We start from the raw sequence: 18,353 nt of genomic DNA on the forward strand, positions 1-18,353 counted from the left end.
TGCCTCTGATCTGGAGTGCAGACCTGATTGCTTCAGCAGAGACACACTGTGTCCTTCCCAAAGAGAGTCTGGGGTCTAGCCCAGGCTCTTGCTTAAGAGTTACCCAAGTTCTGAAGCGGGGAAGGAGAGGTCAGCACATCTCAGCCAAGGTGCACAGTCTATTTGGTATATGCATTAGTGTGCAGGTTGCTCTGAGCTGTGTTCAAAGCATAGCCAGTGGTGTTATGACACTTTCCTGCTTCTTGACCTTGTGACTAATTAACTCAAGGATAGAGAATCTAGTTTTGTGGGGAGGGGAGTACTGGGTTTGATTTGGGGTTTTTTGGTGGGTTTTTTTTGTTTGTTTGTTTGTTTGGTTGGTTTTTTGACACACCTCAGCCAGGGAGTATTTGATATTTGAACCCACAGGCTCCTGTTTCTCAGAAACATGCCCAAACCACCAGGCTATGGGAAATACATATCATCTTCCCCATAAAGCTGACCCTCACACTGCAAAGAACGTGTCATTTGTGAGGCAAAGAGAGAATGAGCAAGAGACCCTAGTTTGTTTTGAGGGGATACCCTTCGTTCTGGTCTTATACTTCTCACACACTGGAAAAAGTGTGTAAAGACAGCTGGGAGTGGAGCAGGAGCCAGAACCTGAGTGAGCTTTCTCACTGATTTGGACTTTCTGTTTTTGACATTATCCTGCAGTTCTTGGATGCTTGGCTGTGCACTGGGCCAGCCTCAAAACACTGCCTGAGAGGTGGGTGCATAGCTTGACAGTTTGGGCTGTGGATTTGAATCCTATCAGCAGTCCCTATGGTTAGAGGCCAGAGAATTGTTAGGCAGTAGGGCGACAGAGAGTGACATTCTAATAATTACTTCTCTGCTCAGTTCAGAATATTGGGTTAGTTAAGAGCTACCATCCTGGCACAGTAATGAGTGTAGGACCTCAGTGGGGACAACAGGATATGATCGTGTAATGCAAGTGTGTCATGATACCAGCTCATGTGACAAACAAGGAGGTGGAAGGGCTTTTGGAAAGCAGAGCTGTCAACAGTCAGATAAGTTTATCTGTCATTCTGACGTGCTCCCTTGTTCTGGGCAGGCTACATAAATCCTTAGGAGACCACCTGCCTCTTGACTTACACCACTAGAATATCCAGAGATATTTTGGCCATGTGTATGTGCTGCCAAGTAGCGGGTGTTCTGCAAGGTAAACGCCTCCAGAATTGTCAAGTCGCTTTGGGTAGTACAAATGATCTGTGTGTGCATGGTCAGTGGAGCAGTCTGGGAATTCTCAGTGCTGCTCCACATGGGTAGGTCCACTGGAGGTGGTAGGTCTTGTCACAGATCCTGCCTTCCCCTGCCACGAGAAACTACTGTCTTGTCTACTGACCTGGCAATATTAGTCACCTCTGTCTAAGTGCCTAATTTTTCTGGTGTATCATTGAGCTTTTTTGTTAAAACTGGAACTGATGCATGTTAATTGTTACGTGGTAACTTTTAAAATACCTTTAACTCACTTAAGGTATTCTTTTACACTACCAAGCTGTCCCTTTTTTACTGCCAAGCTTATTAGTTTTAAAAGGTCAATGATGAACAAATAATAGGGCATGAAGTCTGACATTTGCTTGTGAAACAGAGGTAGTGGTTTAAAAAGTTACGGCTCGTCTGTTCCTCCTCAGCTCAGTCTGGGTGAGTTCTGGCTCACTACAATGCAAAATAAAGCAGGGTTGCTTACACTGCTGCTCTGGGGACAAAGAGCTGATGGGGTTGATCATGCCTTAAATTGTTAAAATGACCTCACTTAAAGAATTTATTTTGAGGCCTCATTCTTGGAGCATAGGCAAGGAGAGAGATGTGTCTAGTCCACAGAAAGCATCAGCATGTAATGGTATGTAACCCTTGCCAAAACACCTTGTCCAGAAAAGAATGCCTCGTCCTGCAGCTGCCTGTATAGTTCTCCCAGTGTGAGTTCTGTTTCCTGGCCTCATTCATGAGCTTTGTTTCTGTAGCCCACCACATGGTATATATAGGCTCTTCCTTGTGAAGATATTGTCTTCCAGGCTGGTTAGATGGCAGATCACTTTGCTTCACATGTTTGATAATTTATTTGTTTATTTTAGATGTTCGATGTGACTGAAGGGGCTCTTGGAAGTGTTAGTCCTACACACAATTTTGAACCTCCTCATTATGATGGCATTGAAGCACTTGCTATTATGGGAGACAACCTTTTTAGTGGATCCAGAGATAATGGAATTAAGAAATGGGATTTGGCTCAGAAGGACCTTGTTCAGGTAATGGAAAAAATCACACGGCTAATGTGACAGTCATACGGTAGAACTGTTTTCAGGCTGTGTAAAGGTGCAGGCTCATACAATGACTGTTCACTTAGATACTGATGCTTTTAATAGGGAAGGGACAGAGCACTGACTAAGAAAGAAATCGGGAACGTACTTGATCTTTACACTAGGAACATGGTTGCTTTTCTTTACAGTGTATGTAGCATCAGGAAATCCTGGTGAAGTGGTTGGCCCTCTATTTTAGCTCTGAGTATGTGGGTTTTGGTTTTTTTTGCTTCAAAATGAAGGCAGCACTTGTGACCCTCTGTGATTTGAACCATTGGATATCATCCTTGTCATTGAGAAGCTGGTAAATTTTGAACTGGGAACTCACTAATGACAAACAATGCTGTAGATCAGGCTACAGAATATTTTCTTGTGAAGAGTGTTTACAACCTACCTCGTTCCAGCTAGTCTTTTTTCTAAAAAGCTTACTCCTTAGATCTCCATTCATCTTGTTATACAATGCATATGTTATGTAGTGTATACAACACACACATAATAATCTATTTGCTGTTTGAACATATTTGGTGTAAGTTTTTATTGTTAAAAAAAAAAGGGAATGGGGGGAGGTAGCAAAAAGGACCTCAAATCCAGGGAAACTTTGAAGTTCATTGTCATTTGTCTGACATAAAGAACTTTGGGTTTTGGGTTTTTTTTAATTTTTTTTTTTTTTGGGCTACTTTGTAGAAGCCAGTCTGTTCTTTCAGGTCTTATGAGAGGTTGTTGAGGTAGAGATGCAATTAATGAATTTGAGTCTGTGTGAGAAATGGAAGGCAGAAAAACAAATGGCAGAAGATATTGCTGTTTTTGCAAAGATTTGGTTAGATACCAATCATTTAATAATTTTGGGGGAGGAGGAGCATGTCTTTTATGTTCATTTAACATGCAGACTGACAGCAAGGAAACCTATAGAATACATGGGACATGAGACAGTAATGTACTGGTCACCTTAAGAAGAAAATTTCTATATGGGCATACTTAGTATTCTGTAAATATACAATCTTTCTTGACCTTCTTTCAAAATTGTCCCATTTGGGTGCCAGTTCCTTTTCAGAATACTACTAAGACTTCACAGTTAAAATAAGGATTCAGAAATTCAGCTTCTTACAGAAAATCTGCACTTGGCTGTATTGAGACATCTGCCCTCATATCTCTCTGTCTAGGGAAATGCACTAAGCAGCTTTTTAGCAAAAACAGGAGGACCGCAGGAACAGGTATTGTCAGGATGACTTTATTAAAGTTGTAAGAAGCATCTTCATTCTTGCATTTTAGGCTCATTAAAATATTATGCAATATGCATTTTTGCCACTGCAGTTAATTTAACATCAGAAAGAAGACAGGGACGAGGGTGAAGTAGTATGTAGCAGTGGGCTAGCTGTATTCCTTTTCTTATTTTCCTTTCGGTATATGTGTATTTTGTAACTTCTGTATTTCATGTTCTCCTGTTTGTTGGTTTTAAAAGTAGAACTTAATAAAAATGATCTCACTATTCCTTCTGCTTTTAAATTTCTATGAAATGTTGTGTGTTTTTCAAGGAGGGGAGACTAAAGCATTTGACAAAACAATACAAATTTTTATACACCGTCTTTTGGGGGGATGAAGAGGAGTGCTATTAGTTTTGATAATTGTAGGGCGGTTCAGGGTGAAAGGGCTCACTGGAGGTCACACAGTGCGAAGCTGGCCTGCTGAGCCAAGCAAGGCCAACTTCGTAGTTAAGCCTGATTAGTTAAGGCCTTGCCTGGCTGAGTTTTCAAAATCTCCAAGGTCACAGATTGCACAGCTGCTCTGGGTGACCCATTGCAGTCCTGAAACTACTCTTGTATGAATTTCCCCCCAGTCCCGTATCCAGAGAGAATTTCTATTGTTGCAACTTTCTTTTGGTGTGTGCACTTGACTGTTTTAGATGAGAGGAAAAAAAGCCACCACCACCCTGAAAACAGAGCTGAACTGCTTTAAAGTATAAATGCTAACCTTTCAGCAGAGGTCTTGGCTTGGCTTACATGCGTTAAACAAGGTTGGTCCTCTATAATTAATGAAAAACGCTTAACAAACATGCTATTCAAAAGAATTCGGACATTATCTACTTCACTTGGTGTTATACAACCCAAGCCAGAAAAGGCTTCTGTGACAAAATTAAGACTTATAAGAACACCCTTCCACCCAGTTTCATTAAGTGCTGCAGGACCAGACCGCCAGTGTTGTGATAGCAGTGTGTATTATATATAAAACACCAAGATGATCCTAGAAAGCTGAATGTGCTCCATAATGTGAGAAAGGCAGCACCGACGCGGTTCCTACCAAACTGAACTGGAGAAGAGCCACTCTTGGTCCCCTTAAAAGACAGCAAACTTGGGCTATTATTTCCCTGGTCTTGGTATCAAATGGATGTTGTTCTCAGCTGATCTCTGCAGCATTTTGCTTTCTGAATTAGCAGTAAAATGCTAGTGTCCTTCCTCAATAAAGAATTAATGTATTTGTTAAAAGCTACACCTCAAAATCAATTTATAATGTGTAATGGGAAAAGAAGAAAGGAGAAAGGCAAACAGAAACACTTTCTGTCTCCCTGGTGTATTTTTTGAGCAGTATTTTGAATTTTTTTTCAAATTAATTTTATAACTGTTACAGACAAACTTGAAGCATATACAGATACGTATTTGTACGTATGCAGATTTAGCATTATCCTAAATTAATTTCTGTTCCACATCAGGTCAATTGTGTGTATTGGATTTTCTTCTTGTTTTGCGGAGCTATTTCACAAAGACAAACAGTAGCCTCATGGAAGATGGCACCCTCCTTGCTCTAAAGGAGGAGAAGCCATAGGGCTGGGATAGACCCAGCGTCATGTAGCAAATCTGGTACAGGACAGGAATTGAATTGCATTTCTGCTCTTATTCCTCTAGAATCTTTTTTTGCAAACCTGTGAGACTTGCCTACCTTCTCTTTTTCAGCAAGTTCCTAATGCTCATAGAGACTGGGTGTGTGCTCTTGGCCTGGTGCCTGGCGCTCCAGTTCTGCTCAGCGGCTGCAGAGGAGGCACCCTCAAGCTCTGGAACGTGGATACCTTCACACCCATTGCGGAGATGAAGGGACACGACAGCCCTATAAATGCAATCTGCACCAACTCCAGCCATATTTTCACAGCAGCAGAGTGAGTTTTTCTTCTCCATGAATCTTTCTTTTCCATAGATCCTGCTAGAATTTTGTCCATGCAAATGCATTTAGGAGATCTTCAGTTGTGTAAATCACTTCATAGCAAGCATGGGAAGACCTGGTCCGTGCCCCTAAATGCTGATAATCTGCTGCAGTGATCTCCAAAGTGGGGTGCATGCACCCTAGGGGATGCACAACATGATCTATTGTGGCATGGGAAGGAAATGTTGGAACTTGTAGTACATGTATAGAACTTATAAATGAATCAATACACGTGGAGGTGTGTGCTAAAAAAAAATTTTAGTGGTAGGGGTGCATGATCAAAAAAGTTTGGAGGCCACGGATCTACAGGATGGCCGGGAGAATTTGGTAATAGTTGAGAACTCTACCAGCTTGTCTCTACAGATGGGCTGCTTACTGCTAGGGCTGATTCCTGCCCTGTGGGAATTTTTCTAAAAGCCACAGTATGTGGTTGGGTTTGTTTGTTTGTTTTTAAGTGCTGGTGTATAGCAGAAGCTTTGCAAGCTGTCCTACTGTTCTTTAAACACCTTGATTTGAATATTTGCTTCCTCCATAAAAGTGAGCAAATTGAGTACCTGAAACCTCAGGGGACTTGAACAAGAAAATATCTCGTTCTGGAGAAAGTGCGGGAGACGGCAGCAGAGCCCTCTTAGTTGTGTAGTCTGAGCACAGGAGCTCTGAAAGCTGTCGTGTTATCTTCTTGCACCAATTGCAGAAGCTTCTGGCTTTCTAAAATGAAAGCAGGTCTTTCTGAATCAAAACAGGCTTTCAAAGTTGCCAAGTTTCCATGTTTGGTGGCAAATTTTTATGTTTTAGCGTTAATAGAGATAGAGATATCAAAGCTTATGTCTCTGCCTGAAGATTATTAAGTTTAGAGCATACATGCACCTGAAATTTATTCTTTATTACTAGAGAGAGAAAATCCCAGCCTTTTGCCACTTGTGACATTGTGGTGAAGGTCTATAGAACTTGGAGTATTCCTAACAACTTACAGTGAAGTGAAGGCTCAAGTCAGAAAAGCTCTATACTGTGACAAAGTTCATCCTGACTGCTCCCTCTTGGCTTTTTTTTTGCGGGGGTTATAAGGAATACATGTGTCGATGTTTGCTGGTCACACAACTCAATGTTTGTGAGAAATTCAGAACTTCTGCTCCTCTTTCATGGAATAAATTCCTATTTAACAAGACTAATTCTTTACTTTTTAGTTATGACTATACAGTTTTGTAACACATTCCATGTGTTACTTTACTGATATATACTTTAAAATTGTGTAAATACTGATTGTTGCCAGAAGTAGAGAACTACAGCTTGCCTCTCCTGGGCTTCTGAACACCAGCTCCCTGGTGTATACTTTCCAGCACCTGGCAAAGGGATTTGGGTTTTTAAATTTGTTTGGTTTTTTTGTTGTTTGTGGGGTTTTTGTTTTTTTTTTTTGTTGTTGTTATTGTTGTTGGCTGGTTGGTTTTTGTTTGTGTGTTTTTTGGTTTTTTTGGTTGGTTTCTTTTTTTTCAGGACTTTGTGTCATCTTGTGGTTCTGTGCAAACAGAGCACGTTTTGGGTCATGTTTGTTTTAACCTGTTAAAACTTTTCACATGTTTTTTTAATGGCAGGAGATAGTCTTGTCCTGTTGAGTCTTTCTCTCTAATTTTGTAGTACACTGGCTGTTTGCCTGTGGTCTGCTGAGCTGCACATACTTGTGTGATGCTTTTCTCATATGAGTCTACTGCAGCCTATTACTGTTAGCTGTATTTTATGAAATTAAGTAATAGGAGAGTAAGACTTACTTTCCTTAGACATATAATCTTTATACTTGCCTAGATGGTTAAAGGTAGTAGCCAGTGCTGTGATAAGGTTAAGAATCTTAAATGTTGTATGTCTTGGATTACAAGGTTTCCTGGAGGTGGAATGATCCTTGTGTATCCATTAAGGAAATGTTATTTTGCCAACAATACCTTCCTGAGTAAGACACGTGAGCTTTTAAGAAAGCTTCTCCATTGTTACCCCAGCTTAATTACCTCGCTCTAATGCTGCTTGGTTTTGTTTTTCAGTGACCGGACTGTGAGGATCTGGAAAGCTCGAAACATAATAGATGGGCAGATCTCAGATTCAGGAGATGCAAGTGAAGACCTTGCCAGTAATTGAAATGCTGGGGATAAATGAACACATTGATGAATGTGGGGTGCACTCTATGCAGTTTTCTGCGTGCTTATTAGGTAAACACTGATGACTGGAATGAACTGATAAATAAGAGTGAACTCTTCTACTAGACCTGCTGTCCTTAAAATACGTACTGTATTTAAGAAAAAAATAACCTCTTGGTAACATGCTTGTGTCTCAGTGGTCACTTATAGATGTCTATATGTTATGACTGAATTTGTGTGCATATGTAACACTTGCAATTTAAATTAACTGGAAATCTGTCTTCTTTAATGACCATCTCAAAATTATAACCTGGAACATTTAACAAAAGTGCTCTGCTGTATTTCACTCACAAGTATGATCGGCTGGTTTGCATTTTAGGGTAGGAGGGGAATGATGATGTCCCAGTAATAAGACTTTGATTACAACAGACGTTGTTTCCAGATTCTGAAGGTCACTTACACTGTTGTTAGGAAAGTGGAGTGAATAAAAGATTAAATGAAGCTGTTAATGACACATCTGTCTGATATGGCTGTATCCTGCTAACAGTGAATGCCATATGATTTGTGTTAATGTTAGTGTATAATCCTTGTTGACCAAAGTTGTGCAGCTATGTATACTCTGTGCTCAGGACTAGAACTCAAATACTCATAAATTGGTACGTTTTATTAGTGTTTTGCCTATATTCTGTAATGACTATATGTTCTCGATGTCATGGCAGAAATATATCTTAATCTATTTTTCTTACGGATTTGTTTCAATCATCTCACATTTTCTTTTTTAAAGCAAAATGTCTTTCCTTTTTATCTAATTTTATATGCTGCTAAATGTATTTTAAATACACTGTTTTGCAAACCTTGGCAGTTACTTTGAGAACTGAACCACGTGTATTGGAAAAAGCTGTGTAAATAGATGGTTGTACAAAGAAAATATCTTTATCTTGTGCCTGTATGACTTAAAGCTCTTAGAGTGTGGATATTGAGGGAGGATGTATAATTTACCCAACTGCTCTGATTATTAATTTGTAAATGCTGCAAATTTTAAAAATTTATGTGGATTTAGATACAATGCTTGGATATTGAGGTTTTTTTTGGTGTTTTTATTTCCAGAAAGTATCAGTCTGTAAATTATAGCTTATGTAGGTAACACTTAAATAAAGATGTGAATGTGAACTACTTGTCTTTGCCTTTTTCGTCATAGTTCCGTATAAAAAAAAGTCATTTCATTTGCAAATATAAAATGCACAATTTTACAGGATGCAGTAGACTAGCTTGCTGAGTAATATAGCCCATAGGTTGTTCTAGTATTCCATCTCTGTGTTCTCACTGACTGTTATTTGTGTTTTGATAGTACTTAGGAGCCCTAATAGGATTCCCTCATACTAGGTACAGTACAGACTTAAAATGAAGCAGATGGCTCCTGTTCCTAAGAGATGGCAGTTCTTACGTTATTACATATGGTCTGTCAAACAAAGAAAAGTTCTGATGCCTCTTACTCACCTTAGAGGAATTATTTCCTTCTCAGCTCAGCTTGAAAGGAGATGAAAATGCATCCTGCTTGCAATTTGAGGTTGCTGATTTATTCCAAGTTTTTGCAGAAACAGGTAATGATAAATATTGTTAAGAAGCAATGTATAGGTTAGTTAAAATAAACAGCAGCAGTACCAATTAGTGTTTATTTGTCATGCTTTTTGACTACTCAAGGGGTGTTCACACAGAAGATTTGGGACCGTATCACAACTTTGAGCAAAACTCCCAGTGCAGAGTGAATTTATGTGCAAGACTCGTGAGAGGCTCTGTGTGGCTGGTGGAGGGTCCCTGTTAAAGGCCGCCCGCTGTGCCAAGCTACACGTGATGCCACCAACTTGGTGACCCCTAGTTTTGGAACTGAACATTCATGGCTGTTGTCTGGGATGCCTGGTAACCTAGTTGTGGGGTTTTTGTGTATGTGTGTGAGATTCATGTCAATACTGTGTTTTGCAACTACAGGGCTAAAGTCCTTACAAATCTAGGAAATGACTGCCTGCTGTTGGGCTGCCCTGCTTTAACGGTCCATATGGTGAGGGGTTGTGGCAGCAGCAGGCTGAATTGCAGATGCTTCTGTCTGATGATACTTGACAGCACAGACATTTTGTTTTATGAAGCTATCTCCTGATAGGCACCAATATAACGTGTATAGAAAGATTTTTTTTTTTTTTTTTTTTCCCCTCCCTCCAGGAAGACGTTCCTTCTAAACCAGGCGTTACCATAGAACACAGCTTTACTCTGAAAGTTCTTGCCATCAAGTAATTGGAAGAAATTTGTCATTTTGTAAAGGTCACAGTATCAGTGTCTTTTTTTGATGAATAATTCTTCAGCTGTTGGTTTTCTCCAAACTTTTCATTTGTACTATAAAACTACATATGTGACAGAATATGAAATCGGAAAACGGTAAGCACTAGACTCCAATTGTCTGAAGATGTTTGTTTAAAAAAAAATGAAGATAGTCTCTGACAAATTAATTTTCTCATAATTCTAAGAAATCATGGGAAGATAATATTCTCTCTCAAAGTTGGAATTCAGAAGTTGAGCAAAGTTTGTGGACAGATTAGTTAACTACATCCCATCTTATCTGCTTAGATACATTCTTAAATACAGGCAAGGTAATGTGTCATAATTAATCTCATGTAAGATACGAATGCTAAGAAAATATTTGCAATGTTTCTTATTACGTATTGGAACAAGTGCTTATCGTGCCCCTGCCTCGGATAAAAGGCTCCACACTGTCTGCAGAAATTGGCGTTCGACCATGGAGAGGATCAGGAGCCTGTGTTTCTTGGCTGTTGTGCTAGCAGGTAAATGTATGGCATTTGCATTTTGTCATAGGCTTCACAAGCAAGATGTAAATGTGATAACAGAAGAGCTATTAGGGGAGGCAATGTTTTTGCATGGAAAAGGAGAGAACAGGCATGGCTTAACCCCGTATGAGGTGACTCCGTGGGAAGAGGACAGAGCTGGCTTGTATAGAAATACATCCCAGTCAGCTCTGGATAAACACACTGGAGTCAATGGAACTGTTCAGCTGCTGAAAGCTACCCTGTGCTTTGCTAGCTTGTTCGCTGTGATTTTTACCCCAGTATACCAGAGGCTAATCTGGTCCAGAGGCTAATAAAGGGAGAATTCATCTTATTATGTTGCTAAATAAAGGAGGAGGGAACCTCTGCAGCAAATGCCTTCGAAATGTACAGATGAACCCGAAGTGTAAAGACTAATTAAATCAAAAGGCATGAGGTAATACTTTAATTCCATGCTTATGTCTTATTGCAGCATTTTCTAACCTAATTTCACAAAATTGAAGTAAAGGTTTTTAAAAATCAATGAGGATAATTTTTCACATGTATCTTTCAACCTACCTTGCTTTTGCTTCTGTTCCCATGGAAATTATCATGGAAAAGCAGCAAGTAGCCATAGCTATTGCTATATTCAACTGCTTGTTTCCATTTCATTTTCTAGGTATGTTTACAGACATGGGCCATAAAGGCAGTGCAAATGATGCAGAGATTTTTAAATTAAAATGTCTTTCCACTTGCTACTATAGCATTTGTACTGTAATAGAAGTAAATCCAGGAACAAGGGATGAATGAGGTTGCAGTCTTTTTCAGCTGCTCATACCTGCAAGTTCTTGTTTTCAAAATTTGCTGGAAAATTTAAGCTTCATATCTGCGTCAGGGACACAGTACAAAAAGACAAGGCTTTACCCCGCCAGCCCAGACTCATTAGAGTGTTTCATTAGACCATTCATGAATCCTCCCCAATTTCTGCTCCAAGAAGAAATAATTTAGGGATTGCAGAGGCATGTTCCTGTTATGCTTTGGATGAAAAAGAGGATCAACATTTAGGGCTTTCCTATGTGACAGATCACAAGGCGGGTGAATGCTGGGCAGAAAGTAGCCAGGCTGTGGGGCATGACTGCCCACCCTAGGAAGCAAAGGTGGAAGCTGGGTCTGCCTGACTGGCAGCTGGCAAAGGATTTAACCCTCTAATTCCTGCCTTTAGAAAGTGATAAGAGGGGTTGTGGCAGCAAGGAGCAGAGCTCTGCTGCACATCCTGGGTGCATCAGACCCGAGTGTCAGATGCTCCTGCATCGAAGCGGGGGATGTGAGTTTTCTCAAAAGACAAATGTAGACAGCACTCAGCTCCTGCTTTTCTGCATTCCCATCCCCTACTTAGAAATTAACTCTGGCGTTGCAGCACAATGGCATTTTCTAGTGAATCTACAGTTAAATTCTGTAAATATTCTCAGTATATATAATCATTGCTTGTGCACATCTGCCTGTAAAATTCTTGATATGAAGAAGCCCAAACTGCATCAGCAACCACATTTTAAGCTTTCAAGCACACAACAGTTCACATTAAAAAAAAATAAAGCAAAGATACTAGTTGTTTTATGGAAAAGAGCAATTATCTTTCAAGTAGATTTAATCTTGGAGTGTTGCTGTAATGACTACAATGATATAAGTTGACTTCAAAATAAATACGCTGCCTACGGTACACCTGCTCTCTATAAGAACATTTGATAACAGAGGGCTTTGTCAGCACGGCAGGGAGCTGGTCTCTTGGTCCCCCAGCTCTCAGGAGGCTCGCTTCACGCAGGGGAACTGCAGGGCTCAGCCTGCAGCTGCAGAATGGAAAAGATTTAGGGTCTTACTAAGAGGTTTTTGTCAGGGTGATTCTGTGAATGACTAATTTGTACCTTTTCTCTTACTGCTGGCATTTCCCCTTTACTCATAACCGTACCTGTATTAACACGACTGCTAATACTACATAGAAGTACATGTGGTAGTCATATAACATAGAAAGGAAGCCTAATACAAACAAATATGTAATCAGTATTTTGATATTTATATATATTGTAGAGGTGTATGCTGATTTTACATATTTTATCTATGTATAGAGATAATCTCTGTTTATAATATGAGAGACAGTAAGTATACAGAAAATGTAGCGTTGTTGTGGTTTAACCTGTTGTGGTTTAACCGGGCAGGCAGCTAAAGCCCACACAGCCCCTTGCTCACTCCCCCGTAATGGGATGGCAGAGAGCAAAAAAAATTAAAACTCATGGGTTGAGATGAAGATAGTTTAATAGGACAGAAAAGGAAGGGAAAAATAATAATAATCATAATAATAAAAGAATATACTGAACAAGTGATGCCCAATGCAATTGCTCCCCACCCGCTGACCGATGCCCAGTCAGTCCCTGAGCAGCGGCTCCTACCTCCCAGCCAGTTCCCCCCAGTTTCTATGTTCAGCACAACATCACACGGTGTGGGATATCCCTCTGCTGCTCAGCTGGGGTCAGCTATCCGGTCTGTGTCCCCTCCCAACTCCTTGTGCACCCCCAGCCTCCTCGCTGGTGGGCTGAGCTGAGAGGCAGAAAAGGCCTTCACTCTGCGTAAGCCCTTCTCAGCAGTAGCTGAAACATCCTTGCGTTACCAGCATCGTTCTCATCCTAAATCCAAAACACAGCTCTACACCAGCTACTAGGAAGAAAATTAACCTATCCCAACCTAAACTAGCTGAAACATTTTAATACTGAGACTAGTTTTAGTCCTTATCGAGGCACCTTTCAGCCTGCCTGCAGCGTTGCCTTGCACCTCACCAGCAGTTTTGCTCACCCGCTATTTAACTTTCCAGGAGTATTTCAAGCAAGTTGCGCTTCAGCTGAGCACCAGCAGCTCTGAGCGCTGAAAGATACAGACCCACTGCCTTGGCTGTGGAAGAAACCAGTTACTCTTGTTTCAGTCGTGAGCAGGCATGCTGCTCTGCTGTCTTCTCAGTCAAAAGAATAATGCATATTAGCCCCTAAATGGGGAAAAAATGCAACCAAAATTAATAGCTAAAGAACATTGCACTTTTTTTTTATTTTAAATGTGGTTCCCTGCTGCTCTGACTGCTTTTTCCTCGGGTCCAGCCATTGGCGGGTGCCTCGGCTCGGGCCAGGATGGGCAGTGCGCCGGGGCCGTTGCAGTTCAGAAGCGCGTTGACTGCCACCCGCAGCCGGGTGCTTCCCAGGAGGCTTGCGAGGCGCGGGGCTGCACCTGGTGCGCCACCGACGTGGCCAACGCTCCCTGGTGCTTCTTTCCCGAGGACAGTCCCTATGGCTACTCCCTGGGTGGGAACACCGAGAAGACAGCCAGAGGCTGGAGGTAAGTATTTATGGCACTGCATGGCAAGCGGGACGGGCCCCGCCAGGCTCCATGGCCTGAGCTGCTGCCACCCCAAGGTGGACCTTCCCTGAGCCGTGCGTGCTTAGCTTGTGATGGGGGGATAACAGGCGTGTTTCACTGTGTATAAGCCATGCAGAGCAGGGGTACGGTGCTCACACCATGCCGCCAGTTGAGGAAGCCAGGCACTGGCATAGGTCCCAGGAGACCATGAGGTCTCCTTGCTTCAGGAGCGCCTATTTTTCCCAATAATGGAAGGAGAGCCTAAGCAAACCTCAGAGATTATTTCACTTGACAAGCCAATGATTCATTTTCAAAAAGTTGAGGTAGAACAGTTGTTCCCCCCGCTATGCCAGGGTGGTCACAGGCAGTGAGCAGTGGCGGTGGGCACTAGCACGTGTTTCTGCCGCAGGGTAAGCCTGAACAAGCGCCAGACATTGTCCCTCTTTGGAAATGACATTTCCCCGGTCGTTTTGGAAGTGGAGTTCCAGACAAAGGACAGACTACGGTTCCGAGTGAGTATTTTGAGGGGAGAATAATTTTACCAAAGCAATGTATGCTAATGAACAAGCTAACCTGCCTCCTCCTTGCCTTGCTTCAGCTCTATGACCCCAGCAGGCAGCGGTTTGAAGTCCCACTCAAGATCGACTCCCCGGGGGTTACTGCCGATGAGGCCAGCTACGATGTGGAGTTTGCAGATGACTCCTCGCACTTCAGGATCAAGAGGAAAAGCACCGGCACTGTGCTGTGAGTACCAGATGTAATTAATGTAGTTTTTTGCAGAAATGAAGAGTGATGGGGTAAGCACTGTTTGCTCATACTCTCTTGCTTGGGTCTGCGTGACACAGGCTCAAGCACAAACTGGATATACATAAATACAGATTTACGCCTCGTTCCTGGAAAACGCTCATTATTAATAGAAGTATGTGCCTGTATAACAGCCAATTATCTGTGTGCATGTAGGAAAGGTTATTCAGCAAGTCAAGTAACTTTTGAGGCTACAGCGTCACAGCTTGGGATGCTGGCAGACTCAAATCATGAAGCACTGAACTAAGTTTTCTGGAATTTGGGATATTTTAATATGTCAGAAATTGAGCACTAAATCTCCTGCCACTCTCCGAGGGGTAGGTCTAGGAAACTAAAGCTCAAAGTCACAGAGGCCGTAAGCCTCTAACTTCCATGGATTTCAGGACGTGGTTTAGTAGGCATGGTGATGTTAGGTTGGCAGTTGGACTTGATGATCTTTGAGGTCTTTTCCAATCTTAAAGATTCTATGATTCTGTGATTTCAGTGAATGGCATTTGTGGGTCTGGTTTGTCACTCTGTAAAAATATCAGTTGTATTCACAAGCTGGGTGCTTCAAGTTTAACTTCAGCATAAGCTCCCCTCACCAGCAAATAGAATCATAGAATCATAGAATGGTTAGGGTTGGAAGGGACCTTCAAAGGTCATCTAGTCCAACCCCCCTACAAGGAGCAGGGACATCCCTGACTAGGTCAGGTTGCTCAGAGCCTCATCCAGCCTGGCCTTGAACGTTTCCAGAGATGGGGCCTCCACCACCTTTCTGGGCAACCTGTTCCAGTGTTCTATAACTCGCATCGTAAAAAATTTTTTCCTAATTTCTAATCTAAATCTACCCCCCTCTATTTTAAAACCATTACCTCTCGTCCTATCGCAACAGGCCCTACTAAACAGCCTTTCCCCATCTTTCTTGTAGGCCCCCTTGAGGTACTGGAAGACCGCTATCAGGTCTCCCCAGAGCCTCCTCTTCTCCAGGCTGAACAGCCCCAACTCTCTCAGCCTGTCCTCATAAGAGAGGTGCTCCAGCCCTTTTATCATCTTCATGGCCCTCCTCTGGACCTTCTCCAACTGGTCCATGTCCTTCTTGTGTTGGGGGCTCCAGAACTGGACACAGTACTCCAGGTGGGGTCTCACCAGGGCAGAGTAGAGGGGGAGAATCACCTCCCTCGACCTGCTGGCCACGCTTCTCTTGATGCAGCCCAGGATGCGGTTGGCCTTCTGGGCCGCAAGGGCGCATTGCCTGCTCATGTTAAGCTTCTCATCCACCAGCACTCCCAAGTCCTTCTCCTCAGGGCTGCTCTCAATCCATTCCCCGCCCAGCCTGTATTTGTGCCTGGGATTGCCACGACCCAGGTGCAGGACCTTGCACTTGGCCTGGTTGAACTTCATGAGGTTGGCACGGGCCCACCTCTCCAGCCTGTCAAGGTCCCTCTGGATGGCATCCCTCCCTTCCAGCGTGTCGACAGCACCACACAACTTGGTGTTGTCGGCGAACTTGCTGAGGGTGCACTCTATCCCACTGTCCATGTCGCCGACAAAGATGCTGAACAGGGCCGGGCCCAGCACGGACCCCTGAGGGACGCCACTTGTGACCGGTCTCCACATGGACATCGAGCCGTTGACCACCACTCTCTGAGTGCGGCCATCCAGCCAACTCCTTATCCACCGAGTGGTCCGTCCATCAAACCCATGTCTCTCTAGTTTAGAGAGAAGGATGTCGTGCGGGACAGTGTCAAAAGCTTTGCACAAGTCCAGGTAGATGATGTCAGTTGCTCGTCCCTTGTCCACCGATGCCGTCACCCTGTCATAGAAGGCCACCAAATTGGTCAGGCACGATCTGCCCTTGGTGAAGCCATGTTGGCTGTCACCAACCACCTCCTTGCTCTCCAATGTTACCAAGTGTCATAATTTCTCACTTTCTTGGCTACCACCAACACATCTGTAGTGTGTAATGCTACTTAGCATGAGAGTTTTTTGGAAGGAGCAGCTCCTTGCATCCCAGTCAAGGTGCACTCCTGCCCATTGCATTCGGGGATGCTACAGCGTGGCATTAGCAGCAGTCTCTGGCTGTCTGTGGTCACAATGACAGTGTTACAGATGCCTCTGGGTTATCACTGTTTGACTCAGGTGGTGAAGGAGATGCAGAGAACATAGCAATATGGGTATCATTCACATCAGGCTGTGATTGTGTTTGTATTAGTATTTCGATTCAGATCAGCAGTATATTTGACATGAATTTCCTGATTGTACCTACGTCTTGTGCATTGGCTGACCTTGCAGTGGTCCAAAGGAGTGTGGACGAGGTCCTTTCCACGTGGCCTTACCAAGAGGTGTGCTCTGGTAAGCAGACACGGTGCGCTCGGGCTGCTTCATGGCAAGCCCCCAACACAGCGCGGTGTGGTTGCTGGGTACTCAGCAGCAGCTCTGCCTCTCTTGCACTCCACCGCTAGCACAAGCACGTTCCCAGAAGGTCATTGAGATCCAAGCGGTTCATTTTATGCATTAGAAAAATCTAACCGCAAAACAAGAAAGTAAAAAATCTACTCAGATTTTTTTTTCCTCCCCCAGAAGCTCTTTGTTAAATAGACTTGAAATACAAGCATAATCTTTGCAAGAAATGTGAGGATGGCTTAATATGTGTGATGCAAGTAAGGCAATACAGCCCCTAGAATGGTTTGAGTCTGCAGATGGAACCACCGCACTGGGTTTTTAATTAGCTGCCCATCCTTTTCAATTGCAAGCTCGTGGCATCTCTTTTTATACACGTCACATCCAATTCTGTAAAGTTTTCTTTTTGCAGGCTATTGTAAATGAATGTATTATGCATTACTCTGATAACAAAAATAATTTAATTCCTTGTTAGACTTAACAGCTTTGTGAAAACAGTGGGCTTATGTTAAAGGCCCAATTTTCCTCTCTTTGTAATAAGAAGTTTTTGTAAAGGCTCATTAATTGGAATGGTGATGTAAGAGGCGAATGCGTAACGAGACATGGTGAGCGGCTAGCAGATGGCCCGCTCACTTTCAGTCCTCCTCACCTTCACCCAAAACCCCAGGATTTAGGCTGGGTTAATCAGGGCATGCTCAAACTTGGGACATCCCAGTTAAGCGAAGGGCCCAGCCGTGAAGGGTTGGATCTGCTGAGCTGCCAAAGGGGCAACTCCGTCGAGAGTAGAGGCGTGCGCCTCGGTCCCTGCTGAGCAGGTTTTCAGGAGGGCATGTTCACCGGCCCACCGTGGGTCTGGGGAAGCCTTCTCTGTGCCCCTGGTAGTGGGGCACCTCGCGTTCCCCAAAATCTGCGCTCAGCAGCGAGGCAGGCGTGGGGTGCGGTGCCAATGTGCTGCAGAGCCTGGGGAGGCAGAGGGCAGTCTTGGTTAGCAGCATCCGCGCAGCACTCTGCAGCGAAGCTCAGCTATCGAGCATCACTGCTGGAAAAGCTGCCTCTGGCATGTAAAGGAGTTCTCCTGAAACCCAGCCGACCCCAAAAAAAGGAAAATGCAGGTGAATGTAACATGCAGTTAACGAGATTTTATCCTGCAACAATGGCAGCGCTGCTACTGAAAGATTCTCATTAGCGGAGACATGGGATTTTGCACATAGAAAGGGAAATGATACATTCCCAGGAATTTTTGTTTCATGTGAAGTGGCACAGCTGGTACTTATAGACTGAAGGATCACATCCCAGCAGGGAGCCATTCCTCTCACAGCTGA

General features: G+C 43.1%; 2 protein-coding genes across 10 annotated transcripts in view; both read left to right on the plus strand.

Annotated features, from left to right (window-relative positions):
- The window catches only part of KIF21A (kinesin family member 21A), a 94,079-nt gene extending 85,267 nt beyond the window's left edge, over positions 1–8,812 (plus strand). For all 8 annotated transcript variants that reach the window (XM_086746794.1, XM_086746739.1, XM_086746762.1 and 5 more), the window contains 3 exons: positions 2,112–2,282; positions 5,279–5,478; positions 7,550–8,812. In XM_086746794.1, the coding sequence (XP_086602920.1) occupies positions 2,112–2,282; positions 5,279–5,478; positions 7,550–7,643 (465 nt within the window). In that variant the 3' untranslated portion in view covers positions 7,644–8,812. The remainder of the gene's footprint in view (positions 1–2,111; positions 2,283–5,278; positions 5,479–7,549) is intronic.
- Positions 8,813–10,427: 1,615 nt separating this feature from the next.
- The window catches only part of LOC104484122 (sucrase-isomaltase, intestinal), a 61,548-nt gene continuing 53,622 nt past the window's right edge, over positions 10,428–18,353 (plus strand). For both annotated transcript variants that reach the window (XM_086739961.1, XM_086739962.1), the window contains exons 1-4: positions 10,428–10,473; positions 13,590–13,824; positions 14,255–14,357; positions 14,444–14,589. In XM_086739961.1, coding sequence (XP_086596087.1) covers positions 10,428–10,473; positions 13,590–13,824; positions 14,255–14,357; positions 14,444–14,589 — 530 coding nt within the window. The remainder of the gene's footprint in view (positions 10,474–13,589; positions 13,825–14,254; positions 14,358–14,443; positions 14,590–18,353) is intronic.

The sequence above is a fragment of the Chlamydotis macqueenii genome, chromosome 1, assembly GCF_036417535.1.
Source record: "Chlamydotis macqueenii isolate bChlMac1 chromosome 1, bChlMac1.mat, whole genome shotgun sequence".
NCBI lineage: Eukaryota > Metazoa > Chordata > Aves > Otidiformes > Otididae > Chlamydotis > Chlamydotis macqueenii.